At 42.8% G+C, this 23,924-nt stretch overlaps 4 protein-coding genes across 8 annotated transcripts; 3 read left to right on the top strand and 1 right to left on the bottom strand.

The window, feature by feature from the left end:
• The first annotated feature begins 3,359 nt into the window (after positions 1-3,359).
• On the top strand, positions 3,360-10,983 carry LOC129595882 (serine/threonine-protein kinase D1-like). The gene is made up of 4 exons (XM_055493014.1): positions 3,360-4,334; positions 5,600-6,008; positions 8,667-9,187; positions 9,785-10,983. Exons 1-4 carry the CDS (start codon positions 3,783-3,785, stop codon positions 10,691-10,693), a joined length of 2,391 nt encoding a protein of 796 aa, XP_055348989.1. The 5' UTR covers positions 3,360-3,782; the 3' UTR covers positions 10,694-10,983.
• A 1,527-nt stretch (positions 10,984-12,510) lies between these two features.
• LOC129595883 (fatty-acid amide hydrolase 2-A-like) lies at positions 12,511-15,736 on the top strand. Its single transcript, XM_055493015.1, has 5 exons — positions 12,511-13,270; positions 14,015-14,367; positions 14,433-14,848; positions 14,960-15,108; positions 15,309-15,736. The coding sequence occupies exons 1-5, from the start codon at positions 12,763-12,765 to the stop codon at positions 15,473-15,475; spliced, it is 1,593 nt and encodes a 530-aa protein (XP_055348990.1). The 5' UTR covers positions 12,511-12,762; the 3' UTR covers positions 15,476-15,736.
• Positions 15,737-16,098: 362 nt separating this feature from the next.
• LOC129595832 (fatty-acid amide hydrolase 2-A-like) lies at positions 16,099-20,978 on the top strand. 5 transcript variants are annotated; one of them, XM_055492961.1, is made up of 13 exons: positions 16,099-16,350; positions 16,576-16,685; positions 16,745-16,905; positions 16,972-17,122; positions 17,192-17,404; positions 17,472-17,615; positions 17,679-17,774; positions 17,838-17,951; positions 18,077-18,584; positions 19,324-19,676; positions 19,738-20,153; positions 20,258-20,406; positions 20,556-20,975. In XM_055492961.1, the coding sequence occupies exons 1-13, from the start codon at positions 16,233-16,235 to the stop codon at positions 20,720-20,722; spliced, it is 2,700 nt and encodes an 899-aa protein (XP_055348936.1). In that variant the 5' UTR covers positions 16,099-16,232; the 3' UTR covers positions 20,723-20,975. The 5 variants fall into 5 exon arrangements, 3 of the variants coding, with proteins under 3 accessions (XP_055348936.1, XP_055348935.1, XP_055348934.1); XR_008691367.1 differs by having other exon boundaries at positions 17,679-17,951; positions 20,307-20,406; positions 20,556-20,697; XR_008691366.1 differs by having other exon boundaries at positions 17,679-17,951; positions 20,250-20,406; positions 20,556-20,581.
• A 76-nt stretch (positions 20,979-21,054) lies between these two features.
• Positions 21,055-22,157, bottom strand: LOC129595864 (melatonin receptor type 1A-like). Its single transcript, XM_055492995.1, has 2 exons — positions 21,294-22,157; positions 21,055-21,225 (listed from the first exon to the last, which is right to left on the bottom strand). The coding sequence occupies exons 1-2, from the start codon at positions 22,155-22,157 to the stop codon at positions 21,055-21,057; spliced, it is 1,035 nt and encodes a 344-aa protein (XP_055348970.1).
• Positions 22,158-23,924: the final 1,767 nt, after the last annotated feature.

The raw sequence follows: 23,924 nt of genomic DNA, 5'->3' as shown, positions 1-23,924 counted from the left end.
TTCGTTTGCCATAGATTTCCACTTGCTATATACCAAAAAGTTTGAAAATTAATTCTCTATCTTTTGATATGTCGATTGGGAAGTTCTGTTGAGAAGTAAACGAAAGACGAGCGTTTGAAATTTCGAGATCCACTGGCAGTTCGATCAGTTTCGTTTATGTATGCATGCTAGGGGGTGGAGTTACATACATACGCGTAAGGCTCTTACGAGTATGCATTTTTGGCACCGCCCTCACACAAGCACACATCTAATTTGCGCGGCAGCGAATCGCCGCATTGTGGGTTCGGCCATGGCGTAACTTGTATTGATGGGTCCTTAGTTGTGTAGCATACAAGTAGCAACGCAAAGCCCGGAATAATTATACTATATAGATGCAGTAAAAGTATCCAGTGTATCTGTTCATTCTGTTGTCTAATTCAAACAGTCACAACCGGCATAGTGTTTGCCAGCCGGTGCACTTGACGAGAAAAACTTGTCAGCGCAGCGTGGTGCAGCAATAACCCGCACGGCTCCGGTGTCCAAGTTCGCACAATAATACTGTAAACTGGCAAAATGTGTACGAGTACACACACAACAACAATACCCAGCGATTTGCTAGCTTTATTGACTGCAGACGGACCCCTTCCGGCTGCCATAATCTCCCTAACGGCTAACGTGCCACCGATCCAGGGACCGCTGCGCAGCGGCGGCGTTTACGCTGTTACCAGAGCGCCGGGGTGCTTAGTGGTACAAAGTGTGGCAGCCGGCTTGTCGTCCAGCTAAATGGCAACATCAGTAGAAGCCATCGATCTTGTTGAGAGTTTGGGATAATGTTGTGATTGCCGATTACCCGGTCCCCTTTTAACTCAATCAATTTTACACGGTTCGATATGCTGTCTGTTTGCTCTCCATTCAGCCATGGTGTGGATTAGCATTGAGTAGAGTCGGGGGCTTTTTTGTCCGTGTAATGCGTATAGACCGCAAACAGTTACGCCAAATTTAAGGAATGCATTGTGCAACAAACTAAGGGCTATTACTGTACAGTACAATTGCTGAAATACCACAAATTTACTAATGTGAGTAAAACAAGAATCCAGGCTTTTTTGGTGGGATTACTTGTCATTGCATGTGCGTAAAAGTCACACATGATTATAATCACCATCGGTTCTTTCTTTATTTGAAGTAAGAGGAAAACGAAACTGCTGAAATCATAATTGTGCCCTGGCTAAATTTATACATTTATACATGTGAAACTGAAAGCACTGGCCACCAGAGTAAAAAGAAACTACAGAAGCGTTGATCTGTCTGTCCCAAACAATGCTTCGTAAAATTTAATTGTAGACATTAAAAAAACTGCCAACTCTTTGTACTGAAAATGTCTCCACTTGTCTTTATTAAATGAGGCCTTGTGAAAATACTTTTCTATTAGTAAGTTAAGGAACAAATAACAAATATTTGCGATTTATGTGTTTAGCTTTTAACGGCATGTGCTTTGAACATAACGTTTTTTATGTATACCTCAAATATATAAAATGGTTATTAAAGCCAGCTGCCACGTGATATCGTATTATTAATAACATAGTATTGATTTACAGATATATAATTATTAAGATACATTTTGTGCTAATACTCCACGAACACGCTAAAATAACAATTACTGTTCGCGTATCTGGGATTTGTTTTTACTCCGTAATTCACGTCATTCCCAGCCACAATATAAAACCGCTACAAAGCGAAACTGCGTACGCGCAAGTTTCAACAGCTGAAGGAGCACCACAGGAACGGAATCGGTGTGAATTTGTTATTCTGGGAATTTATTTGAAATTGCCGCAGTAACAAAACTATTAAGAAGCGCGGGGTCTGCGGCCACACTTCCGGTAGGTGAATTAGATTACTCCTCATCGGGCAGCACTTGTTATACCGCCGGGCTGCTGTTCAGGTTGGTGATTAATTTCGACTGCGGTACAATAAAAGCGCCCTGTTTGCCAATAATATGATCCGCAAACTGTGTAAATAATATCCGATAGTCACCACTCTCGGTTATAATGTGCGTGCTCCATAAATATGCATACACGATAACAGAAGCGCGTATATAAACATGCAGTATCGCTGCGGGGCAGTATAATATCCATGCCCATTTAATTAAGTAATCGATGGCAGCGTGTTACTATTTCATTCGCGTGCTATATGGACATACACTATCGGGGTTGGTAAAGTTAAAAACATCCACGATACACAGTAGTGATATCGTGATCTGACCTCTAACAGCAACAAACAAAATCAGCGAAATGACCCTTGGGTGTGAAAACGCGGTTGAGTTTCGATAGTTTTTGAAAAATTTTTTTTGTATGTTTGTAAATAATCATGTCTATCTTTAGATTTTAATACTACCGTAAATAAGCCGGCAACGGGATTAACCGGGACATCACTCAGAAAAAAGATTTTATGAGTGAACTATAGCAGAATATAAGCGTGCCAGCTTTGTTCTTGTGATTTGTTGTTGTAGGAAGTTTTTTGCAGTGAAATGGCCATATTAATTCAATGCGACTGTTCCCATAATTATTAAATTGATATAGTGGAAAATGGGTCTATTCTATTATTTTATTTTTCGGCCTGTTCTGTGGTATTGTTTTCCTTAGGATTTTTTTTCATCGATTACATCGCCCATTTTCTTCACCGATTTCAACGCCCACATATATAAGTTGTATCGCCACAATTATATAATACTGTATCAGTGTATCATAAATACTGGTTCAAAAGCCGCACTCACAATCAGAAAGTCGAGCTGGATAAATCTCCAGTCCAGTATTCTAAAATATTACATTATTTTATTTTTTCGTTTATGCGTTTTCCTTCTTCGTTTCCTTATTTTTTGCTTGACGCCGTAGGTGTTTGAAATTTTCTCCATGTTTTTTTTATTATTGTGATTATTGTACCGGTTATTCATCCTCGGAAGTGACGAAATAGATGCAAAAAACATCTGCTATATAGTAACACCATAATTCCGGAAAACGGCACAACTGACAAGCAAGTTCAAGGTTAATCCCCCCGATTCATCGATAGTTCATCCAGATCGGTTATCCTGCTCACTGTGTTCCTTATCGTAAACTACGGGCACCGCTACTGCGTACAAAGTACAGTCCACGGCCCGAACGTCCGGTTGGCATAATTTCCCCGGCTGCCGACAGGGCGCACGCCACACCGCAAGAGTCTGTTATCACACGGAACCACATTCGTAGTATGTCGCGCCAAATGACGTACTGGTGCGACCACGTACGTCGGATGTGTATCGCTCTACCTTAACGGCTGAAACATCCGCCGATGGCACTGTGCGATATACACATGCCGGCATACGGTACCTTGATACACTGCTGTGTTGATGCCTGTTAGCGATATATACCGCCGAGTAAATTTTTGCACAGCAAAACTCTCAGCCGTGTGTTTACCGTAGCTGAACAGCTGCCGGTTGTAGCATTATTACATACTTGATAAAAGCGCTTCGTTCAGCAGCCGTGTGTGCTGTCCAATGATGTTTTGTTGAATACATTCCGCCGCAGCGCAAACATTATTCTCATACTGCCAGCAACCTGTTTGTACGGAATACACATATTATCCGCATAATCAACACACCGCGTGTTAGCGTTATTATCTGCCTGAATAATTGCAACAAATCAGCGGCCATTTGCGTAGTAACTGATTCCCGGCGCGGAGAGAGGTTAGAGGGAGAAAAAATTGCCCATTATTGGTATAATTGTGTTTTATTGTTGTGGGAATTGATTTGTCGGTGAAACGCTTCCGTGGTCATGGGGGAAATGAAGGACGACTCCAGTCTTACCATCCATCTACAGTGCGGATTAACCCGCGAACAGATCAACTGCCGCTACAGTGATCTGAGCCTGCGTTTCCTGAAGGAGACGGCATGTCTCTTCATCGAGCGCAAATTTCCCACCCATGGGCTAACCAACGTCCAGGACAGTATTATGCTATTCCGGCATGATTATAATGCCAAGAATATTCTGGTACATTTGGAGACGGTGTCGGAGGTGACGGATGGGATTCTGCTGGAGATCTTCGTCTCCGGGCGGCCGATCGCCAATGGCGCCGGTGCGGCCGACTGCCGGCCGCATTCCTATGTGATCCACAGCTATAAGAGTCCGACCTTCTGTGATCACTGCGGGGGACTCCTCATGGGGCTGGTGCGGCAGGGACTGCATTGTGAATACTGCGGGCTGAATTGTCATAAAAAGTGCGCATACAATATTCCCAACTACTGCTCCTATGCGCTGGCCCGCCCGGTGATGCATACACAGGAGTCACGTGATTCCACCATGTCGGGTGTATCGGGGCATTTGGAGGTAAGGGATGCGGGGAGGGGTCATTCATTATTCACGCTTGTCTTGCTGGGTTAATTGCGCGTTCCATTTGTATTATTGGTTTTTCTTGGAGAAAATGGCAGATTGGTAACTAATCTGTAGGTTGTTTATATGCCCGGCATTTGGCGACTTTATAAAAACGCCATTGGAAATGCCATCAAGGTTGTGCTAGATTAATAACTAATCATAGACCTGTAATCTGTTTACACGTTAACAGTAATTATCGTACATTACTCCATGCCATTTAACTGCGATCGTACATTCGTACATACATGTACCGATATGCATGTCCCTATAATGTCTTATTGTTAACTCTTTTTCTGTTCGGTTAGTTTATTATTTATTTTTCTTAATAATTATAAGTGCTTGAAAAATAATTGCCGATGGTCGAGGTATCAAGGGTGATTTGCGTACCATTGATTTGAACTTATTGTTTTCGATATTGGTTTGAAGCGCACTGCGTCAATTTTGGGTCCCATATATATTCAAACCAACCAGGTCCGGGTATTTTTGTATATAAATTTAAAGTCAACGGTTTATGTAGTCCTGAGAATCCGGAAATGCTGTGTTAAAGTCGGTCCAGACACGCTGTATCACTTATCTTTACATGAGCAAAATTTTATGTGATACAATGAAATTTTGTTCTAATTTTTCTTGCCAGAACAAAAATTTGTAAAAAATGCCGTGTATTCTCTGTTCTCAAGTTTTTTACCAGAATAATTTTATGACCATGCAGTACGTGAAGAACTGCGTTTCTGTTGACAAAGGCACAGGTGACAGCCACTTGTAGATAAACTTCTAAATAAATAAAAATAGCTTCTGGCACAATTATTAACACGCCGAAGTTGAAAGGTAGCCATAAATCAGTCAAAATTTTTATTGGCCGCGGCTTCCTTTCCGGAATGATTCATGTTGTATTGTGTTTTCAAACAAGGACTGCAGCTGGCAAACACAACACAAAATACTATCCACATCAAATAATACGACACAATTTCTTAGAAACCAACTATGACGGGCTTCCTGAATTTTTATCACGATCCAAAAAAATATTTATTAAATCACCGTAATAACGGAAACCGGCGCTAATATATGCCATTTAAATAGACGAAAGGTAAAAGAAATCACAATTTTTCGACCAAAATAGAGTAATATTATTAGTATTTATAGTTTTCAGCCGGTTCGATTGAAATATAATTAGTAGAAATTATTATATTTCAACCGCATTATGTAACGTGTTACTTGTGCAGGTACCGGCCAGTCAGAAAGATCATGTCCGCCTCCGCTCCCCATCACGCTCCTCCACATCCATCCGTCCACCGATCATCGACGAGATAATGACCAATCGCGTGAAAGTGCCGCACACCTTCATCATCAAATCCTACAATAAGCCCACCGTGTGCAAATACTGCAATAAGCTGCTGAAGGGCCTCTTCCGGCAGGGACTGCAGTGCAAGGACTGCAAGACCAACTGCCATGAGAAGTGCGCCCAGAGCGCCCCGGCCGACTGTGCCGGCGAACCGCCGTCCATGGCCTCGCCCACCGCCGTCGGCCAGACGGACTCCACGTCGGATAGCGGTTCCACGCATAACTTCGATATGACCGATATGGAACAGGAAGTGCCCAGTCAACATCAGAACACACCGCCGGCTCCGCACCGTAAGTGTAGTGCAGTGCGGTGTTCACCTATGCACCTTCGACTGTCTGAATGCAACGGCGCGGGGCCTATAGAAATTTTACAATAATTAAAAGCAGCAAACTCTATAGGATTTTACAAAAATTAAAAGATCTTTAGATTTTAATAACCGGTCTCCATACAAAATACGTATAAAATACGGTACGTGGACTTTATAAAGGGCAATCCTGGATACCTATACTATATATCAATCCATTTTACATACATACATAAGATTTAGGTAGTTGTTTAGCTTATTAACATGCTGTAAAATAAAGCAAGTGCGGTCATGCTAATCATAGCTAAAAGTTTAAGGATTAAAATAAGCAACCGCAATTTGATCTACTGAAATAAATAATTATAAATTGATCAACGGTTCAGTGGCAGATGGAAGTAGCTAATTTTGTGATGGTTTTTAATGGAATGGAAAAACGGCTGTTTGAGTTTTTCTGACTATTTTTTTGTTACTATTTACGGTAATATGCCGTAGCTGTCATGCAGAAAACGCCAGTTTTCAAAAGATAAAGTCAGAATTTTCGGTCTGCAGAAACAGCATCACGGAAATTAAATACTCCTTTTTGTTTAACTGGAAGATCATAATTTTTTTGATAGTAATAATTATTCTTTCATGAGCGAGTTATTCAAATTTCATGGTCAAAGAAGGCACCCTGAAGATCATGTTGTTGTACCGTGCCGGAGCATAACACCGGCAGCGGAGGGATTCTGCAGCGGTGGAAAATTGGCGGGTGTAGGCGTTGTTGGTCGTTTATGGGAACGCCGGCAGATGGGGTTGATAGGGGTGCTCTCGATAATTGATAAGTGCTATTTAGGTAATGCGCTCAGCCCATCAAGAGCATCCATACTCCGCGCAATATTACTTCCATAACGCTTTTCTAATCATTTCACATGTAATAATGTATACCTCACACACACGTTAGCCAGTGCGTTTCGTGCGGCAAAAATTAAAATCCCCTTTTATACACGTATAATAAGAGTTTTGAATTACCCGCTCTCACCGAATCATCCAAAACCTATGCAAATTCTCTGCAGGCGCTGGCAACAATAATATTCTTAATTTTCGGCATATGCCGTATTTAACCGTTAATTCATGATGAATTATTATGATTTATTTTTCTCAATGTGGATTATAGCAAAGAAATTCTTCGGTCGGTGATATTGAATTAATTTTAAAATCTGTACAGGTAGTACTCAAGTTTACAAGTGCCGGGTAAAAGCATAGAAGCTTCAATTTCGAATATTTGTTTCCTGTCTGAATTCAATGATGTTTGTCGCAGCTTCCCCTTACAGTTGACGCAACCTGCCGGCATACATGTCACACGCGCGACACAGAAAAAAAATTAGTTTTTCTGCCGTCAGTGTATACCTGATGCCGACGCACAGCAGTAACATACCGGCACCTATGCAACAATATCTTCCGGCCAAATTCATAAAACCTCTTTCGTGAAAAAGCAGTTTTTACCAATGCGGCGATTATTTCCGTTGGGCAACCGTCAGAGACATTAGACTATAGAGCTCAACGAGAACGAGATGATCTCGCTGTAATTTAACAGGATTGCCACAATGTGAATTAATTTAATCATACTCATAGCGTCATTGAAAAAGGTTTCCTGGAGGGCAAAGAGAACAGGGATTTAGGCCTTACGGGGACATGGAAGTAATTACTTGATTAAAAGCCGCTGATCGGCACGCACTTAGTCGCTCTGTGTGAGAAAGCCTGTCTGTAGAATCTGTGCAAGTTTACATGACACTGCTGCAGGGATAAGAAATACATTCATGCTCATGTGACAATTATCCAGATTATTCGCCATTCTAATGTTCGCCGGGGCAAGAAAGTTAATGACAGGAATAACGTCATCCAGGAATTGGGGGATAAGAAAAATTAGTTTCTCTCGGGGATGATTGTGCGCGGCGTGTCACGCGATCCCGACCTGATATATGTGATGAGTGGATAAAGAATACAAGAACACAATCCAGTTGCAACTTGCAAGCCCTATAATTAAATTGAGTAATGCTGCGAATTCCTCTACATTATTGATTTGTAGCCCAAAACACGAACGCTTCACTAACAGGAAAACTGGTTAATAAACGGTTTAAGGTGGTGCTTTGACAGCATAACTTAGCAAATGATGCAGATGCTGTTACATATATCAGACAAATATTTCTTTGTAATTATTATTATCTACACAACTGCATAATTTTCCACTATTAATACCAGCAACATAATCCTCCTGATATATTTTTCCGCAGAAATGGAGCACCTTGTAACATACAACATACATATAGATATACGTAAATACATACAAATGATACAGTCATGTAAATACATACGCACATACGTAAAATATTTGAGTTTTGATGTACCTACAGATACTAGCTGGTTTTTGCGTGTTATTGGCAGTTTCCTTGATGCATTTATGAATCATAAATTATGATTACAAAAGTAGATGTGCCATTAGTATTGACACGTACAGCAGTTAAGTGATGTATTATTCGTAATTATGTTGGCATGAAAATATGGCCCTTACGTACCTTAGAGTTTGCGTATTGACACATCGTCACTAGTTACGTACATATAATGGCACTTGCTTTACGTTGCTAATGCGTGGTCGATTTTTAATTAGACGAAACCCGGGGCGATCAGATAACCGTCCGCCGTATCCACCAGACAATGAAAACCGGCCCCAAGGAAGTATTACCCTCGTTGAAGGAAGGCTGGGTGGTGCACTTCACCAGCAAGAATCCGACCCGGCTGAATCACTACTGGAAACTGACCTCCAAATATATTGTCATGTATCAGTCCAACATTGACCAGTCCGTGTACAATAAAATCTACCTGGACAAAATCTTCACCATCGATCCGGGTGTGCAGTACCCGGCACCGCATACCTTCCAGCTGCGCACCAACAACATGGTGTTCTACATCGGCGACAAGCCGCAGTCATCGGCGGCGGAAGAATGGGCCATCCGCATTAAAAAATCGCTGATGCCCATCGGGCGGGCCGAAGGTGTGGAGCGACGGGATAAGCTGTTTGCCGCACTGGAAGACGTGTTCGCCTACTATCAAATCTTTCCCGACGGGGTGCTTGGTGCCGGACAGTTTGGTGTAGTGTACGAAGCCACGTCGCGACCTACTGGAAAGCAGGTAAAATTTTTTACCTTTTCTAATCGGCAAACATTTAATCTTTAAAGCAGCATTAGTAGGCCTTCCGCACATATTACTGCTTAAAGCGGATCAAGAGATTCTTCAAATATTTTTTATTCGGCGATGGCCATAATTATTATAGCAACAATGAGCAGCAATCATTGTCACACCACTTAAAGAAAACGCTGAAAAAAATTACGGAATGTGAGTAGGATATTACTTTATCGAATTTTTTTATTAGAAAGTCATCGAATTTTTCGCCTTTACGTCAAAGCCTGAAATCAAGCCCTTTTACTACGTTTCTCACACGTTTGTCTATGATTCTGTGAGCGTATAAAACTCTCGCCTGTGAAAGTCAGCGACACATGTGGCACACTGGCACGTAAAAACGTTTTTTTTAAATGGAGTCTGACGAGTAACGATTTTATTCTATGACAAATACATGTCGGCTTTCTATATAAATTTTAGTCCGGTGGTTTCTATTCTGGCGGTCTGACGGAAGTAGAAATAGTCCATGCATTATGCAGCACTTTTTTCGCGTTGCAGCCGCAAGAGTCGTTAACGATTAATGAGGAACACTGTGTTTTTGGTTATTAGGTTGCCATTAAGGTCACAGATAAGCCACGCCTCTCCGAGAAGGAAGCCATCCGCATGAAACAGGAAATCGAAATACTCCGTTCCCTCAATCATCCGGGCGTCGTCAATGTGGACGGGTTCTTCGAGAACCAACAGCACGTGTTCATTGTGATGGAGAAACTCTGCAGCGACATGTTGAAATTCATCCTGGCCACGGAGAAGAAACGCCTCCCCGAGCGCATGGCTAAATTCTTCACCTACCAGATCCTCACAGCCCTCGGCTACCTACACGCGAAAAAGATCGCCCACTGCGATCTGAAACCGGAGAACATTCTCCTCACCTCTGAGAGCGATTTCCCACAGATTAAACTGTGTGACTTCGGTTTCGCCAAGATCATCGGCGAGCAGAGTTTCCGCAAGTCCCTGGTCGGGACACCGGCCTACTTGGCGCCGGAAGCCCTGACCCGCAATAAACGCTACAACCGGCTGATCGATATGTGGTCCGTGGGGATTATCATCTACGTGTCGCTGGCCGGGGTGTTCCCCTTCAACGAGAACGAAGACATCTCCGATCAGATTAAGAATGCCGCCTTCCTCTTTCCACCCAATCCCTGGTCGGAGATCAGTGAGACGGCCATCGATCTGATCAAGCATGTCGTGGTGGTGGAGATTAAGAATCGTTTCACGGTGTACAAGGCCATTCAGCATCGGTGGTTCCTGGACTACCAGATGTATGCCGATCTCCGGAAACTGGAGAGCGATGTCGGAGTGCGCTATCTGACGCATGAAGTGGACGATGCACGCTGGGAAGAGTACCGTCGCAGTCGCAATCTGCCGGGTTTCGCGCCGGCTCAGCCGGATTATGCGTCGGTTAATTATGAGGACAGTGATAATGAGGGATCAGATATGGATGAAGATATGAATCTTTAAGCTGCGGGTTGGATTTTATTCGTTTTATAATCATCCCACTATACTGGATTGCATTAGATTATTCTATAACGCGATAAAAAATGAAGAAGTTTCGGCTAATTTTTGTTCATTAATTGTTGCCTAATATTACCTAGTATGAGTATGAACGCAAAGAGTTTTGGTACAGATTTTTCGTAACTTATGTATAAAATTTTTCACTTAAGCATGTTGGTTATGTACTGCACCATTTCAAGTGCACGCACATGGATGACTTATGACAAGATTAAAATTAATAAAATTGTTGCAGATGTGCCGACGTAGCGTAGCTGTACGCGCATCACTGTACCTATCTGTACATACGGTATGGATCTGTAAATACTTTAATGTACCGTATCTGTACATTGTATCATAGTAATTGTACATTTGCACTGTACATAATAATTATTGTTAGCATCTTATTGCCAGTATCTGTCTTTTGAAAAAAGCTATGCGGACAAAGCTATGGCCGCGCAAATATGTTTTCACTGCAGTAGCTTTTAAGTACATGGAGTAATTTCATTTCCTACAGTCAAATCATGAAATCGGCGTGTGACATATCCCGTCTCTGTAGTGTCTATGCACTACAATTTATGGTGCTAGCCTCTCAACTGCAAGACTTTTAATTCTGCTTACTACTGTGATGTGCCAGTCCGCACGATTATGCGACACTTTCCGTCAATCAAAACTTGAAAACTGATATGCTAACAACATTTTAAAAAGACAGAAAATGGACTAAAGCATACCAGAGTGTAGGACGACCTTGTAAAATCAGCGCAAGATGCACTCCACAATCCAAATCCGTAGAGCATCCTGCCTTGGCGTTTCAAAGCATACACCACGTCCATGGCGGTGAAGGTCTTGCGTTTGGCATGGTCAGAATAGGTGACGACTTCGCCGATAACATTCCCCAGGAAGAGCGTCACTACGCCGCGCGTCTCCTCGTATATCAAACCAGAAATACGCTTCATTCTGCCACGATTCTCCAGACAGTGGATGGCTAGTTTGGTGACGCCTTGGATACTGTCACGGAGGACTTTACGGTGACGCTTGGCACCTCCTTTTCCGAGACCTTTACCAACATTTCCACGACAGTCATTGTGAATGTAACTTTGCCAAAGCGATAAAATCAAAAAACGTATTTCAACGTCTACAGCACGCAACCCAACCACACAAAGAATCCTGCAACAGAAATATACATGTAATTCCCGGTTGAGCAATGAGAGTATGACGGTTGCCGATTGATGACACATTATCCCACATAGGTAAGCACACCACAAATAGAAAAGGATTCGAAAAGAAATTTCGAAATTTCTGCCAGTAAAGCCGGATCTAACAATTTCTACATGTACCCGCATAAGTACCTTGTATTTATGCTTATAATAATTGTATTGCGTAAAAGCATTGTTTGCAAAATCTTTTCCCACTCTCTTTCTCCTTTTGTCTCAATAATACTGGGGCGTAACAATTCGGCATAAATGCATGTTTTTAGTTTCTTTTATGAACTTATTGTGTTGTTTTATATGACGTTTTGTTTTATTTTATAGAAGATGTTTTTCGTCTAATTGTGTGAATTTTTCTGTCCGCTACCCTTTGCACACGTAGAGCGGAAGCACCAGTTATTCATTCAAGTGTAAGCGTACGGTTAAAGAGCATCCCTAAGATAAGACATCATTGTTTGCTTTTGTAAAGCCAGACATCGTTGCAAACTTTGAATTACCGCGGTACAAACTGCATTTTCAGGTTTGCGGTGATGTGCGCGATATTATTATACAAGGTTGCGTAGTAAACAAAAGTCTATCTAATCGAACTGCAGTTCACTCAAGGTACTGTTGTAAGTAACATAATATGGAACCAACACGAAATTGGAACTGCAGAGTTAGTTGCAATTGAGTTGGACACTAATAATTTTTCTGCTTTTATCGGTTGTTGGTTTCTGTGTGCATTAAGCTTTTTCAATGTAGCAGAAATATCTAACAGACAATACAGGGATAACGATTAACTACTCACGCGAATTGCAGCGTTAAAATCCGAACACTGTTGAGTCATTCACAATGACGGAATACTGGACACTGGCCGATTGGATGTGGTGGTTCATCCGTTTTGCGATGGACTTCGTGTCCAGTCTGGTCTTCAGTATATTCACGTGGATCTTCGGTACGAGACAACGTCTGCCACCAATTCGATCGCAATTGCTACTTCAAAGCGCCATTTCCACGGCTAAACGAATCCGCGCCGGCGAAATCTCCAGTTTGGACGTAACTGAAGCGTACATCCAACGCATGAAGGATGTCAATCCTATCGTCAACGGAATGGTTGCCGACAGATTCGAAGCAGCCAGACGGGAAGCTAGCGAACTGGACCGACGCTTACGCAGCACCGGTTTTGACAATCTGGACCAATCAGAATTTTCCGAAGAACGTCAACCGTTTCTCGGCGTCCCCATATCGGTGAAGGAGAGCTGGATGGTTAAAGGGATGCCGTTCACGGCTGGTACACCGGCAAGGAAAGGGATCGTGGCGGAGGAGGACTGTGAGGCTGTACGACGACTTCGCGATGCCGGTAAACAGAGCGATTATAACTGATTCAGCAGTACTAAATTTTATAAAAAGTTATAAATTTACAGATCTGCAATTTTTTTACCTTGCAAGTTGGATTGTAAATGTAGAGCTAAATCTTGACGAAACGGGTACGCGTAGATCACAAATGACGAGCCACAACACTACGTATTCAGTAAAATACTTCACTCTGATTGGCACAACTACATACTTGAACATTATTCACGATAAAAACTATTATAAGTATTTTTATTACCAACGCAGATCAGAGTACTCAAAGAGTAAAAAGACAAAACATTTGCAAATTAAACTAGTTTTGTCAGAATTCATTTAATTTAAATCGCATTGTTTCTCTTTTCAATTTACGTTGCAATTGTCTGTGAGTCGCGAAGATACTTAAAGAGTCGCGAAGATTGGCTGTTCATGCGTAATTCGTGTTGCAAACCATGCATTTCCAACTGAGAATTATTCTTCGAAACTATTCCTAATTTTTAAGTTTTTTTCTAAATTGGAAAAAAGTAACTTTTACGAAGTACGACGAAAATTTAAAAGAAAGAATGGGAACTAAGAATGGAAAATTTCTAGATACAAATCCCATTGCGTTGTACATGTTATCCCGGGTAGTCGCAATCGTGAATTTCCTTTTTTAAAAGTTTTAAATTGAAATTTTTTGTGAAATAATAATGACGTTTTCATAGACACTAGTATGTTCGCCTTCCGAGCAACCTAATGCAAAGCAACATCGTAGGTGCCATAATTTTGGGTGTGACCAATATCCCAGAGATCTGCATGTGGTGGGAGACTAATAACAAGTTGTACGGGCGCAGCAACAACCCTTACGATCCCAACCGGGCAACTGGCGGTTCGTCGGGCGGCGAGGGCGTCATTGTCGGGGCAGCCGGATCACCGTGCGGATTGGGTTCGGATATCGGTGGCAGTATTCGGATGCCGGCCTTTTTCTGTGGGGTCTTCGGCCACAAACCCACCCGCGGACTGACGCCTCTGGAAGGCAAGTATCCGCCGGCCACAGATGAGTCAGCGCGGTTTGCGACTGTTGGACCGTTGTGTCGTTACGCGGAGGACCTGGCGCCATTCTGTAAAGTAACCAATGCGCTTCGTTTTATACAAAGTTTTTCGGACATTTTCGATGTAAATTCTCGATACAGGTTTTATTGGGACCGAATGCGACGGCCTTATCTCTGGACACGGAAGTCGATTTGTCGAAACTGCGCGTCCACTATCTACTGCAGATCGAAAATCCCTTCGTCACACCCGTGGAGCAGTGCATCAAAGATGCCGTACTGAAGGCGGTCTCGCATCTGACCGGACAGTTCAAAGCTCAGCTAGTCCCGGAAAAAGATTTTAAGAGTCGAATGGCAGATCTTCGTTATGCTTCGGATATCTGGAAAGCCGAGATCATCCACAACCCGACCCACAGTTATGCTGCCGATATGGTTAACGGAAAGGGAAAACTGGATCCCGTTCGGGAGTTCGGCCGCCTCCTTTGTGGACGGTCCGAACACACTCTGATTGCTCTGTATCTGGCTTGGGTGGAACAGCACAAACCGGATCCAGCTTTCCGGTACGTTGATGGTCTTCTTTTGCGAAAGTGTTTCCCCTTGTTCATTTTCCCTATATTACACGAACTGGAAAACCGAGCTCCTATGTTAGCTGATTGCAGTTGTGTTTACAGAAGCTATTATTGTGAAATGAGAAACAGGCTGGAAAGTGAATTTAGGAAAATTCTTGGCGATGACGGTATACTAATCCTTCCCACACATCCTCACACTGCACCCTACCACAACAGAGCCCTGGCCATGCATATGAATTTTATCTATACGTGTAAGGATACTTTTCTAGCTAAAAAGCGTTGGTAGATATGTGTAACTAGATAAAATATATCTAAAAAAGAAACAAAAATCAGATAAAATAAAATAAAATTATAAAAAGACAGTTTAAAAATATAAATTAAAAAGTAAAATAGAATTAGTTAATTATATTTTGCAAATATTCGGTGAAGCCAATCCGGGTTATTTTTTTAGCTGTTTTTAATGCCATTGGACTGCCCAGTACCCACGTCCCAATGGGATTGGACAAACATGGACTACCGTATGGTATCCAGGTGGTCAGCAATTTCCAACAGGATCGTTTGTCCCTAGCAGTCGCACGGCAATTAGAAAAGGCGTTTGGCGGATGGAGATCACCTTAGAGCTCAAGGATCACTGGGATAACTGCTTACATTGTTTCTAAGTATTACTTATTACTTCATAATGGGCGAAGAAAGGACCTGCTAAAACAACACAATCTGCATCGTTTTTTATGCGTTAGATCTTGACTATATGGCCACTTCTTTATTCTTATCTTCAGAATGGGTTTGGGTAAATAGGCGGATGCGCTTTATTCAATGAAAATGTTAAAAAAATATGAGCTATGGAATTTCCCAGTACCTAAAAGCCGTTGACCATCATTGCTTTTTATGCCGTACGGCTAACAAAAGACTTCGTAATCGCCATAAATTGTACTAGTAGACTGAATTCAAGCAAGCCTGCTTTTACACGTGGACCGAAATTTGCACTTTGACAGGACTACAAAGGCTTTCCGAAATAACGATAACATATCGCAATAGGCGCAGTACTACTGCTCACTGACCTTGGCTAAACTTCTATATCTGTACAAAAAAGTCGCGCTCGTCCACTTTCTATCTTGCGGTACTGCTACAATCATATCGAGCTGTGATTGTATTCTATCCGTTACGTTGTTGCTGCTTGTTTAATGTAAATTCTTTACCGTAATAGTAAAGCCACAGTAATCAGTATGCAGATATGTGCACGAAGTATCTGTACTCGTAATCTGTATCCTGACAGCGTAATATTGTAAGTTTCATTCGCAGCTTCATGCGCGGTTAACTACTGCAAATTCGGCAACAACACTATTATTTTATACTATTTTAAAGCGTTCGGAATGACATGGCCGACGTTCCGGGGGGATACTCATGTTCGCTCGGTGTGTTACTAGCAACAGGTGCTGCACTATTGGGTGCGCTATGGTTCTTCGTGTGGTCCAAGTGCTCGAAAGCCCTTCCAAGTAAGCACCAGTTTTTGCTGTGCAGTTAGACTACTACAATGATGTTATGTTATGTTATTCCTGTACCTGTATTTACACCAGTAGTTACGTATTTCCAGTAGTACTGTGGTAAGTTAGTGTCCAAAATTGTGCTCAAAGTTGGCTTCCAACGAATGTTAGTCAGTGCACCTACAGATACACATAGCGTTAAGTTTGGCTTTCAGTTTTTTTATACATATACTGTAGATGGCGGTGACCCGGCTGCGGCAAAAGCGTCTAAAGCGGCTAATAAACTGACCAAAATTGTGGATAGTCTGCAAAAACCAGCTGTTCTTCCACCCGTTGGCGAAGATCCGGTACGAAGTAACTCACAAAATTTTGACCGTTTTCTGCCTGGATTTTTCATTTTCTGTAGATTTCGAAAAAATGGGTGGCGCAAAAGGTGGTAGCGACAAGGCAAGCTGTGGGCACCCAGATGGCTCGTATCACTCGTCATATTGACCAGATAGTTGACTTAACCGCGCCGTCCGTACGGAAGCGAGAAGGTGTCGCTATTGAAGGATCGGTGAACACCATGTAAGCTGCTGAATATGCTTTCTCAGCTAATTATCCAGAACGATTCCGCATGTGCATATTCGTTAGTATCGATAATTTGGAAGAGATGGTGGACAGCGTTAAGTTTATTGCGGCTGTTCTGGAAGATGATAAGAAAGGAGATGAACTCTACAAAACAACACATAAATTAGTCGAAGCCGTTCGTAATCTGCTGGATACAGCAAGATTTGACGATGCTGTATGTAAATTTTTGCACGCTGGTCGTTTACATGGCGCTGTAGAATTAAAGAAAATTATTGCTTAACAGTCACGCCGTCAACTTCTGATGGAAGCTATCCGGGTGGGCGAAGCGGGCAAAGAGATCGTGCACTGCGTGAATAGTGCGGAATATCAAGATTCTTTGATCAACACTGTGGCTGATTCGACACCTAATCTTGAGGCATCGGTTGGAGCTATCACCCTGAGCACTTCACAATTGTGCAAGGCCCCGGAGCCGGCTGAAATGATTCGACAAGCGAAGGTAACTAGCATTATTATTAAAAATTGATGATACAGAAGACTTGGATCATCTGAGACTGTATATTCAGATTTTGTTGCAAGCTACTGCAGAGCTTGTAAAAGGACTGAAGTCAGAAGGGGAAGCTGTTACAGGAAAAGGTCTGCAGCAACATCCTTTGGCTGCTGCCAAACAACTGGAGGATGCAACCACCCGTCTCCTTGAAGCAGCTAAGGTGTAGAACACTTTGAAGTAATTCGGCGTACGTTCTAATCGCGGTTTCTATTGTTTTAATCAGTTATGTGCTGCTGCACCACATGATCAAGATCGACGCCAAGCAATGCGTGATGCAGCCGTTAATATTCGCGACTTGGCCCAGCAGACTTCAGTAGAAGTTGGTCCCACGTGTAGCTGTTCAAGCATAATGTTGATTACCTATCTTGTTTCTTACTTTCAGACATCGAGTAAACGCATGGCACAAGCTAGCACTGAAACCATGGAGGCATCTCAGGGTGAAGCAAACGATTTAAGGCGTAAATATGAAGAAGAACTAGACAAACTGCAGAAACATGTATGTGGCAGAACATTTAACCGACAGTACAAAATACAGAATACAGACGAAATGCATCGTAACTACTGCATCTGTAAGTAGACGAATTGCATCGTTTAAACGCTAGCACTACTGAATAATTTAAGACGACGGAATACTGGACACTGGCCGATTGGATGTGGTGGTTCATCCGTTTTGCGATGGACTTAGTGTCTAATCTGGTATTCAGTATATTCACCTGGATCTTCGGTACGAAACAACGGCTGCCACCCATTCGATCGGAATTGCTACTTCAAAGTGCCACTTCCACGGCTAGACGAATCCGCGCCGGCGAGATCTCCAGTTATGATGTAACTGAAGCGTACATCCAACGCCTGAAGCATGTCAATCCTATCGTCAACGGAATGGTGGCCGAGCGATTCGAGGCAGCCAGACGGGAAGCCAGCGAGCTGGACCGACGCTTACGCAGCATCGGATTCGACAATCTGGACCAGTCAGAGTTCTCCGAAGAACGTCAACCGTTTCTCGGCGTCCCCATATCGGTGAAGGAGAGCTGGATGGTTAAAGGGATGCCGTTTACGGCTGGTACACCGGCGAGGAAAGGGATCTTGGCGGAGGAAGACTGCGAGGCCGTACGACGACTGCGCGATGCCGGTAAACAGAGCGATTACCAAGTTTTTTACACTTTTAAAAAATTGTAAGTTTACAGACCTGCAATAGTTTTGTCTTGCAAGTTCGATTGTAAATGCAAATTTATATCTTAATGATACGAGAATCATCATAAACCTCGAGCCACACACTACGTAAATTAGTAAAATACATCACTCTGATTGGCACAACCACTAAAAATTATTCACAAGAAAAAAATCAAAAAACAGAAGAATTTTTACTGCCCTCGTAAAGGAGAGCACTCAGATAGTAAATGTTAGATAAAGCAACTGAAAATTAAATTAAATTTTGTCAATTTGATTTTCACTTACATCGCATTGTTTCTCTTTTGATTTACCTTTCCCTTGTCTGTGAATCATGAAGTTTAAAAAGTTTAAAATCCCATGCTAGACTGTCAACCTAGCCGGAAGTTCTAGTACAAGTTCTAGTACATACAGTACTGCATTACAGATTGGAGATTTCCAGATAAAAACCGCCAATTCGCTGTCACACCGGGTGGTCGTAAATCGTGATCCTTTAAAAATATGTCCTTCTTCAAAAGTTCTAGCTTAAATCTTTTTCTGAAATTTCAGTGAAGTTTTAATACGAAAACAATTTCCACCGGTATGGAAGAAGCAATCGTGCATGACATTGTCATTACAGGCTGTGCGCCCCGACCAAGTCTATGCGCCTTCCTGACAGTAAAAATATTGCGAAAAGCCTAATAAAATACACAGCATCGTAGGTGCTATAATTTTGGGCGTGACCAATATCCCGGAAATCTGCATGTGGTGGGAGACCAGCAACAAGTTGTACGGGCGCAGCAACAATCCCTACGATCCCAACCGGGCAACTGGCGGTTCATCGGGCGGCGAAGGCGTGATTGTCGGGGCGGCGGGATCACCGTGCGGATTGGGTTCGGATATCGGTGGCAGTATACGGATGCCGGCATTTTTCTGCGGGGTCTTTGGCCACAAACCAACGCGCGGGCTGACACCCCTGGAGGGCAAGTATCCGCCGGCCACCGATGAGTCAGCACGCTTTGCGACGGTGGGGCCGTTGTGTCGTTACGCGGAGGACCTGGCGCCATTCTGTAAAGTAATGCGCTTCTTGCTATACATATTCTGTCGTTCATTTTAGTCGTGATGTTTTGCTACAGGTTTTATTGGGACCAAATGCCAAAGCCTTATCTCTGGACACGGAAGTCGATCTGTCGAAGTTGCGTGTTCATTATTTACTGCAGATCGAAAATCCCTTCATCACGCCCGTGGAGAGGTGCATTAAAGATGCTGTACTGAAGGCGGTCATGCATCTGACCGGACAGTTCAAGGCTCAACTGGTTCCAGAGAAAGATTTTAAGAGTCGAATGGTAGACCTTCGCTATGCATCGGATATCTGGAAAGCCGAGGTCATCCACAACCCGACCCACAGTTATGCTGCCGATATGGTGAACGGAAAGGGCAAATTGGATCCCGTTCACGAGTTCGGCCGGCTTCTTTGTGGACGGTCCGAGCACACTCTGATTGCTCTGTATCTGGCTTGGGTGGAACAGCACAAACCGGATCCAGCTTTTCGGTATGTTAATCTGGTTTTGCGAAAGTAGTGCCGCCGCTCCCCTTTCTCAGTATCCATTCGAACTGGAAAAGGATCTATTACAGGAGCTGATTGTAGTTTTACAGAAGCTGTTATTGTGAAATGAGAAACAGGCTAGAAAGTGAATTTGTGAAGATCCTTGGGGATGATGGCATACTGATACTCCCCACACATCCTCACACGGCACCCTACCACAACCGAGCCTTGGCCATGCATATGAATTTCATCTATACTTGTAAGGATGTTTTTCTATACTCGTAACAGATGAGACTTTAATAATCAATAAACGTATTCAGTAAAATATGTGTGTAGTCTTCTATTTCATAATTAACTGATTATGCCTGACAATCTATTCTGTTAATATTTATCCGCTAATTTTTCCAGCTGTTTTTAATGCCATTGGACTGCCAAGTACCCACGTCCCAATGGGTCTCGATAAAAATGGGCTACCCTACGGTATCCAGGTGGTCAGTAATTTCCAGCAAGATCGCTTGTCACTGGCAGTCGCACGGCAGCTGGAGAAGGCGTTTGGCGGATGGAGATCACCGTAGAGCTCAGTCATTTAGCATATCTTTTGAAACGGCTTATAATGTTGTCATCCTTATACCTCTTATATTTATTCCCGGATGCTGATTTGTTTTGCGCAAGTGTCATGCCGTCGTGCGCAGTTGCATATAGACATGCACAATTTCCATTCCCGAAAAGCTTTTACAGTAATCAAAAGCCATCATGTAAATGCGATAAGGTTAACAATACCGCGGTGATTGACAAGTTATCGGGCTAAGTTTACGATTGCTGGCTTCCGCTTTTCGTGTTATCCATTCACCGATACATAATGCAATCCGTCGAATCATTTGCATGCGCATGATGTTCGCGGTGTTCGTTATCGTGGCGTAAGCTTTTTAAGACCGAAGGTTTCTCCGCTCCCTTCAGTTTCTTCACGGGAGTGAATCACGATGGTTCTAAAGACGAAATTACACCGGCATCGAAATATCCTTTGCATGATCCTTCCCAGGGCAGCGCGGTACTCATGATTGAGACCGAAAAAGAACACCTGCAAAACCAAACCAGCTACGCGTAAAAACTGTCGCAAGTAAAATGTATCAGTATCCAGTATCGTACCGGTGTCAAAATGTATCCGCACAAATAAAGCGTCCGCAACCACAATTGCATAAACACCAGTTTCCCATCAACACGCAGCGATCCGGCGATGTTCTGCGGATAGAAACAGGCGCAGTACCATAACGACGTAAAGCACAAAATCTTCGCCATCATAACACGCCGACGAAATCGGCTGCGTCTCCTATCCAGACTGGTCGAGCTGCTCTCCACCGTAATTCTCCGCATGCGACCGATTCGGGCAAAAATGACCAAGTACAACAACATCATAACAATGGTGGGGATGTAGATATTAATTGCCACGTAAAACTGAATGAACAGTCCCGGACGGTTGATCCAGTATCCACAGTTGCGCCACGTCTGGGAGAATCCGTAACTGCCATCCACGCTAAGTGCCTCCGGTATATTATTAGCTATAGTCAAGAGCCAATCAAAAGCCACCATACAGACCAGAGCCACCGGTGACACCCAGTACTTGTACGAGTGTGGATAGAGGGTGGCCACAAACCGGTTGACGGCCAGTGTCGTCTGTGACCAGTTGGAGACTCCGAGGGTCGTCATGAAAATAAAGTGCATTGCCGCGCAGTCCCGATAGCCGAATAAATTGTACTGGCCCAGATAGACGTTAAGGATGTTGCTGGGGATGAGAATGGCCACCATGACAACGTCCACGAAGATTTGGTGGAGAATCAGGATCTCGCATCCGGAGCGGTAGGCTTTTCGCTGGATGATGACGGTTAATAACAGAGCGTAAAGAATTATCCCGACGACGGATATGCTTAATGTCGCAAAACACCAAATGACCAGAGGCTTTTTGTATACGACCCATGCTGGTATCGTTAAATTGGATGCCGTTGAAGAATTCATAATTCTCAGGATTTCACCGTAGGAAAGCATTAAGCACTTCGGGTATGTTTTGGCGCTCTATTGTCCCAATACGCCGTGTTTAAAAAAATCAAATAATGACCGGTGACCTTGTCGGTCTCTAGAGCTGATATAAAGCGGATACGCGTATATAAGATTTAGTACTGCACTTAACAGTAAACATCAGCAACAAGAATACAGTCTTACAACAAGACAGGAAGGCCACTGCAGAAAAATAACCATAAAACGATGAAAAGTCTCGCTGACTATTAAATTCGGTTAAGGGAGACCAGAAATGAACACTGCGCAGTCATAGCCGACTCAATGCAATGCTTAATACTCTGCGAAAGAATTTGAAAAAATGTGAACATGTAGAGTAGATCAGACTGATCTGATGTTTCTGGTGTGGGCAACTGTGAGGTATACTGTTTTCATAGGAAAGGAAATTCGAAGCATAAAGCATTCATGTCTCATGATTCCGGAAGTTACTGTATAATTACTGGCACAAACTTCAAGCCAGGGCAGCGTTTCTGTTCAGTAACAGGTACAGCACTTTCTTAGGTTTTTTAATCAACGGTAACGTGAACGCAGAATTCTCAGGAGATTATCTACTTTACTTTGAACAAGAGACAACACCCAAGCCGAACGCCATCTTTCCAAGTTTGACAATCTCTCGCATAAGCCTGACTGTGAGCGGACCGCTCGAGGAAATGATTTGTTCCGAATTACCACTTCAGTTGATCCATCGTGTGATTACCTCCCTCGCATTGGTTGACTTTCGGTCACTTTCCTATGGCAAGGGACAAACGCATGTGACAAACTTTGCGCAAGTTTTAAAAAAATACTCGACAAAGTATCGAGTACCGATTCCAGCAACCCAATCTACAGATTGCATACTTTGTACATATAACAATAATTTTTATTGAAAGCCGATTTTAACTAATATTTTATGCTGCGTGACCGTTGATGTTACACAATCTCCGTCTTTGAGTGGCATAAATACGAGTACTGTACAATATACATTTTGAATTATTACTTCTGTCTTGTAATAATTATGCGCGCTACGCGTACTTCACAGTCAACCTAAACACGGTTTACGCACAAATACAGTAGTTCTAGAATTCAATAATATTTGCGTTTTGATGCGCCGCTACGTTCGGAGCAGTTTTCAGTTATACCTAATTTCACAAAATATGTGTGGAAATCGATTTTTCTGAGTAAAGGCAGAAAGGTTTTTATACAAATATTTACAGCGCATGCAAGTGAAGTCATGAAAGCAAGTATTTTAGGCTCCCTTCTTTTTTTCCAGTCGCCAGGTGGATAACCTATTTTGGGATTATTTACGCGCTACCAGCACGTGACTGGGTTTAGCGCGATCATGCTTAATTAACTTTACACTTTCCAAAAACGGAATTTGCTTTTCCGTTGGGGCCATTTGTACAGAATATATCTGCGTAAGCACATGTTTCAGACCGAGGAGATAATTTTTACTAGCGATTGTAGTAACCGGCTGGCGACAGAACAATTTTGTCGTTAATATTATTATGTAAAAGTTCAAAGGAGAAAACATATGACTACATCGCTGTCGTTGCATGACGGCTGCAGTTTGCGCTCATCTTGAAAAGTCCTGCGCATTCTACAAATCTTGTAACACACAAACAAAATTAAAGAAGCACCAGCTATCCAAAATCGATGTCTAATTTTTCGGAATCGCACTGCACAACCGGAAATCAGCAAGTACATGACATGGACAAATTACCGGAACCAATT

This window comes from Paramacrobiotus metropolitanus, unplaced genomic scaffold (genome assembly GCF_019649055.1).
Source record: "Paramacrobiotus metropolitanus isolate TYO unplaced genomic scaffold, Prichtersi_v1.0 Parri_scaffold0000083, whole genome shotgun sequence".
Lineage (NCBI taxonomy): Eukaryota > Metazoa > Tardigrada > Eutardigrada > Parachela > Macrobiotidae > Paramacrobiotus > Paramacrobiotus metropolitanus.
The sequence above is the reverse complement of the archived record's forward strand: the minus strand, read 5'-3'. Positions and strand labels throughout refer to the sequence as shown.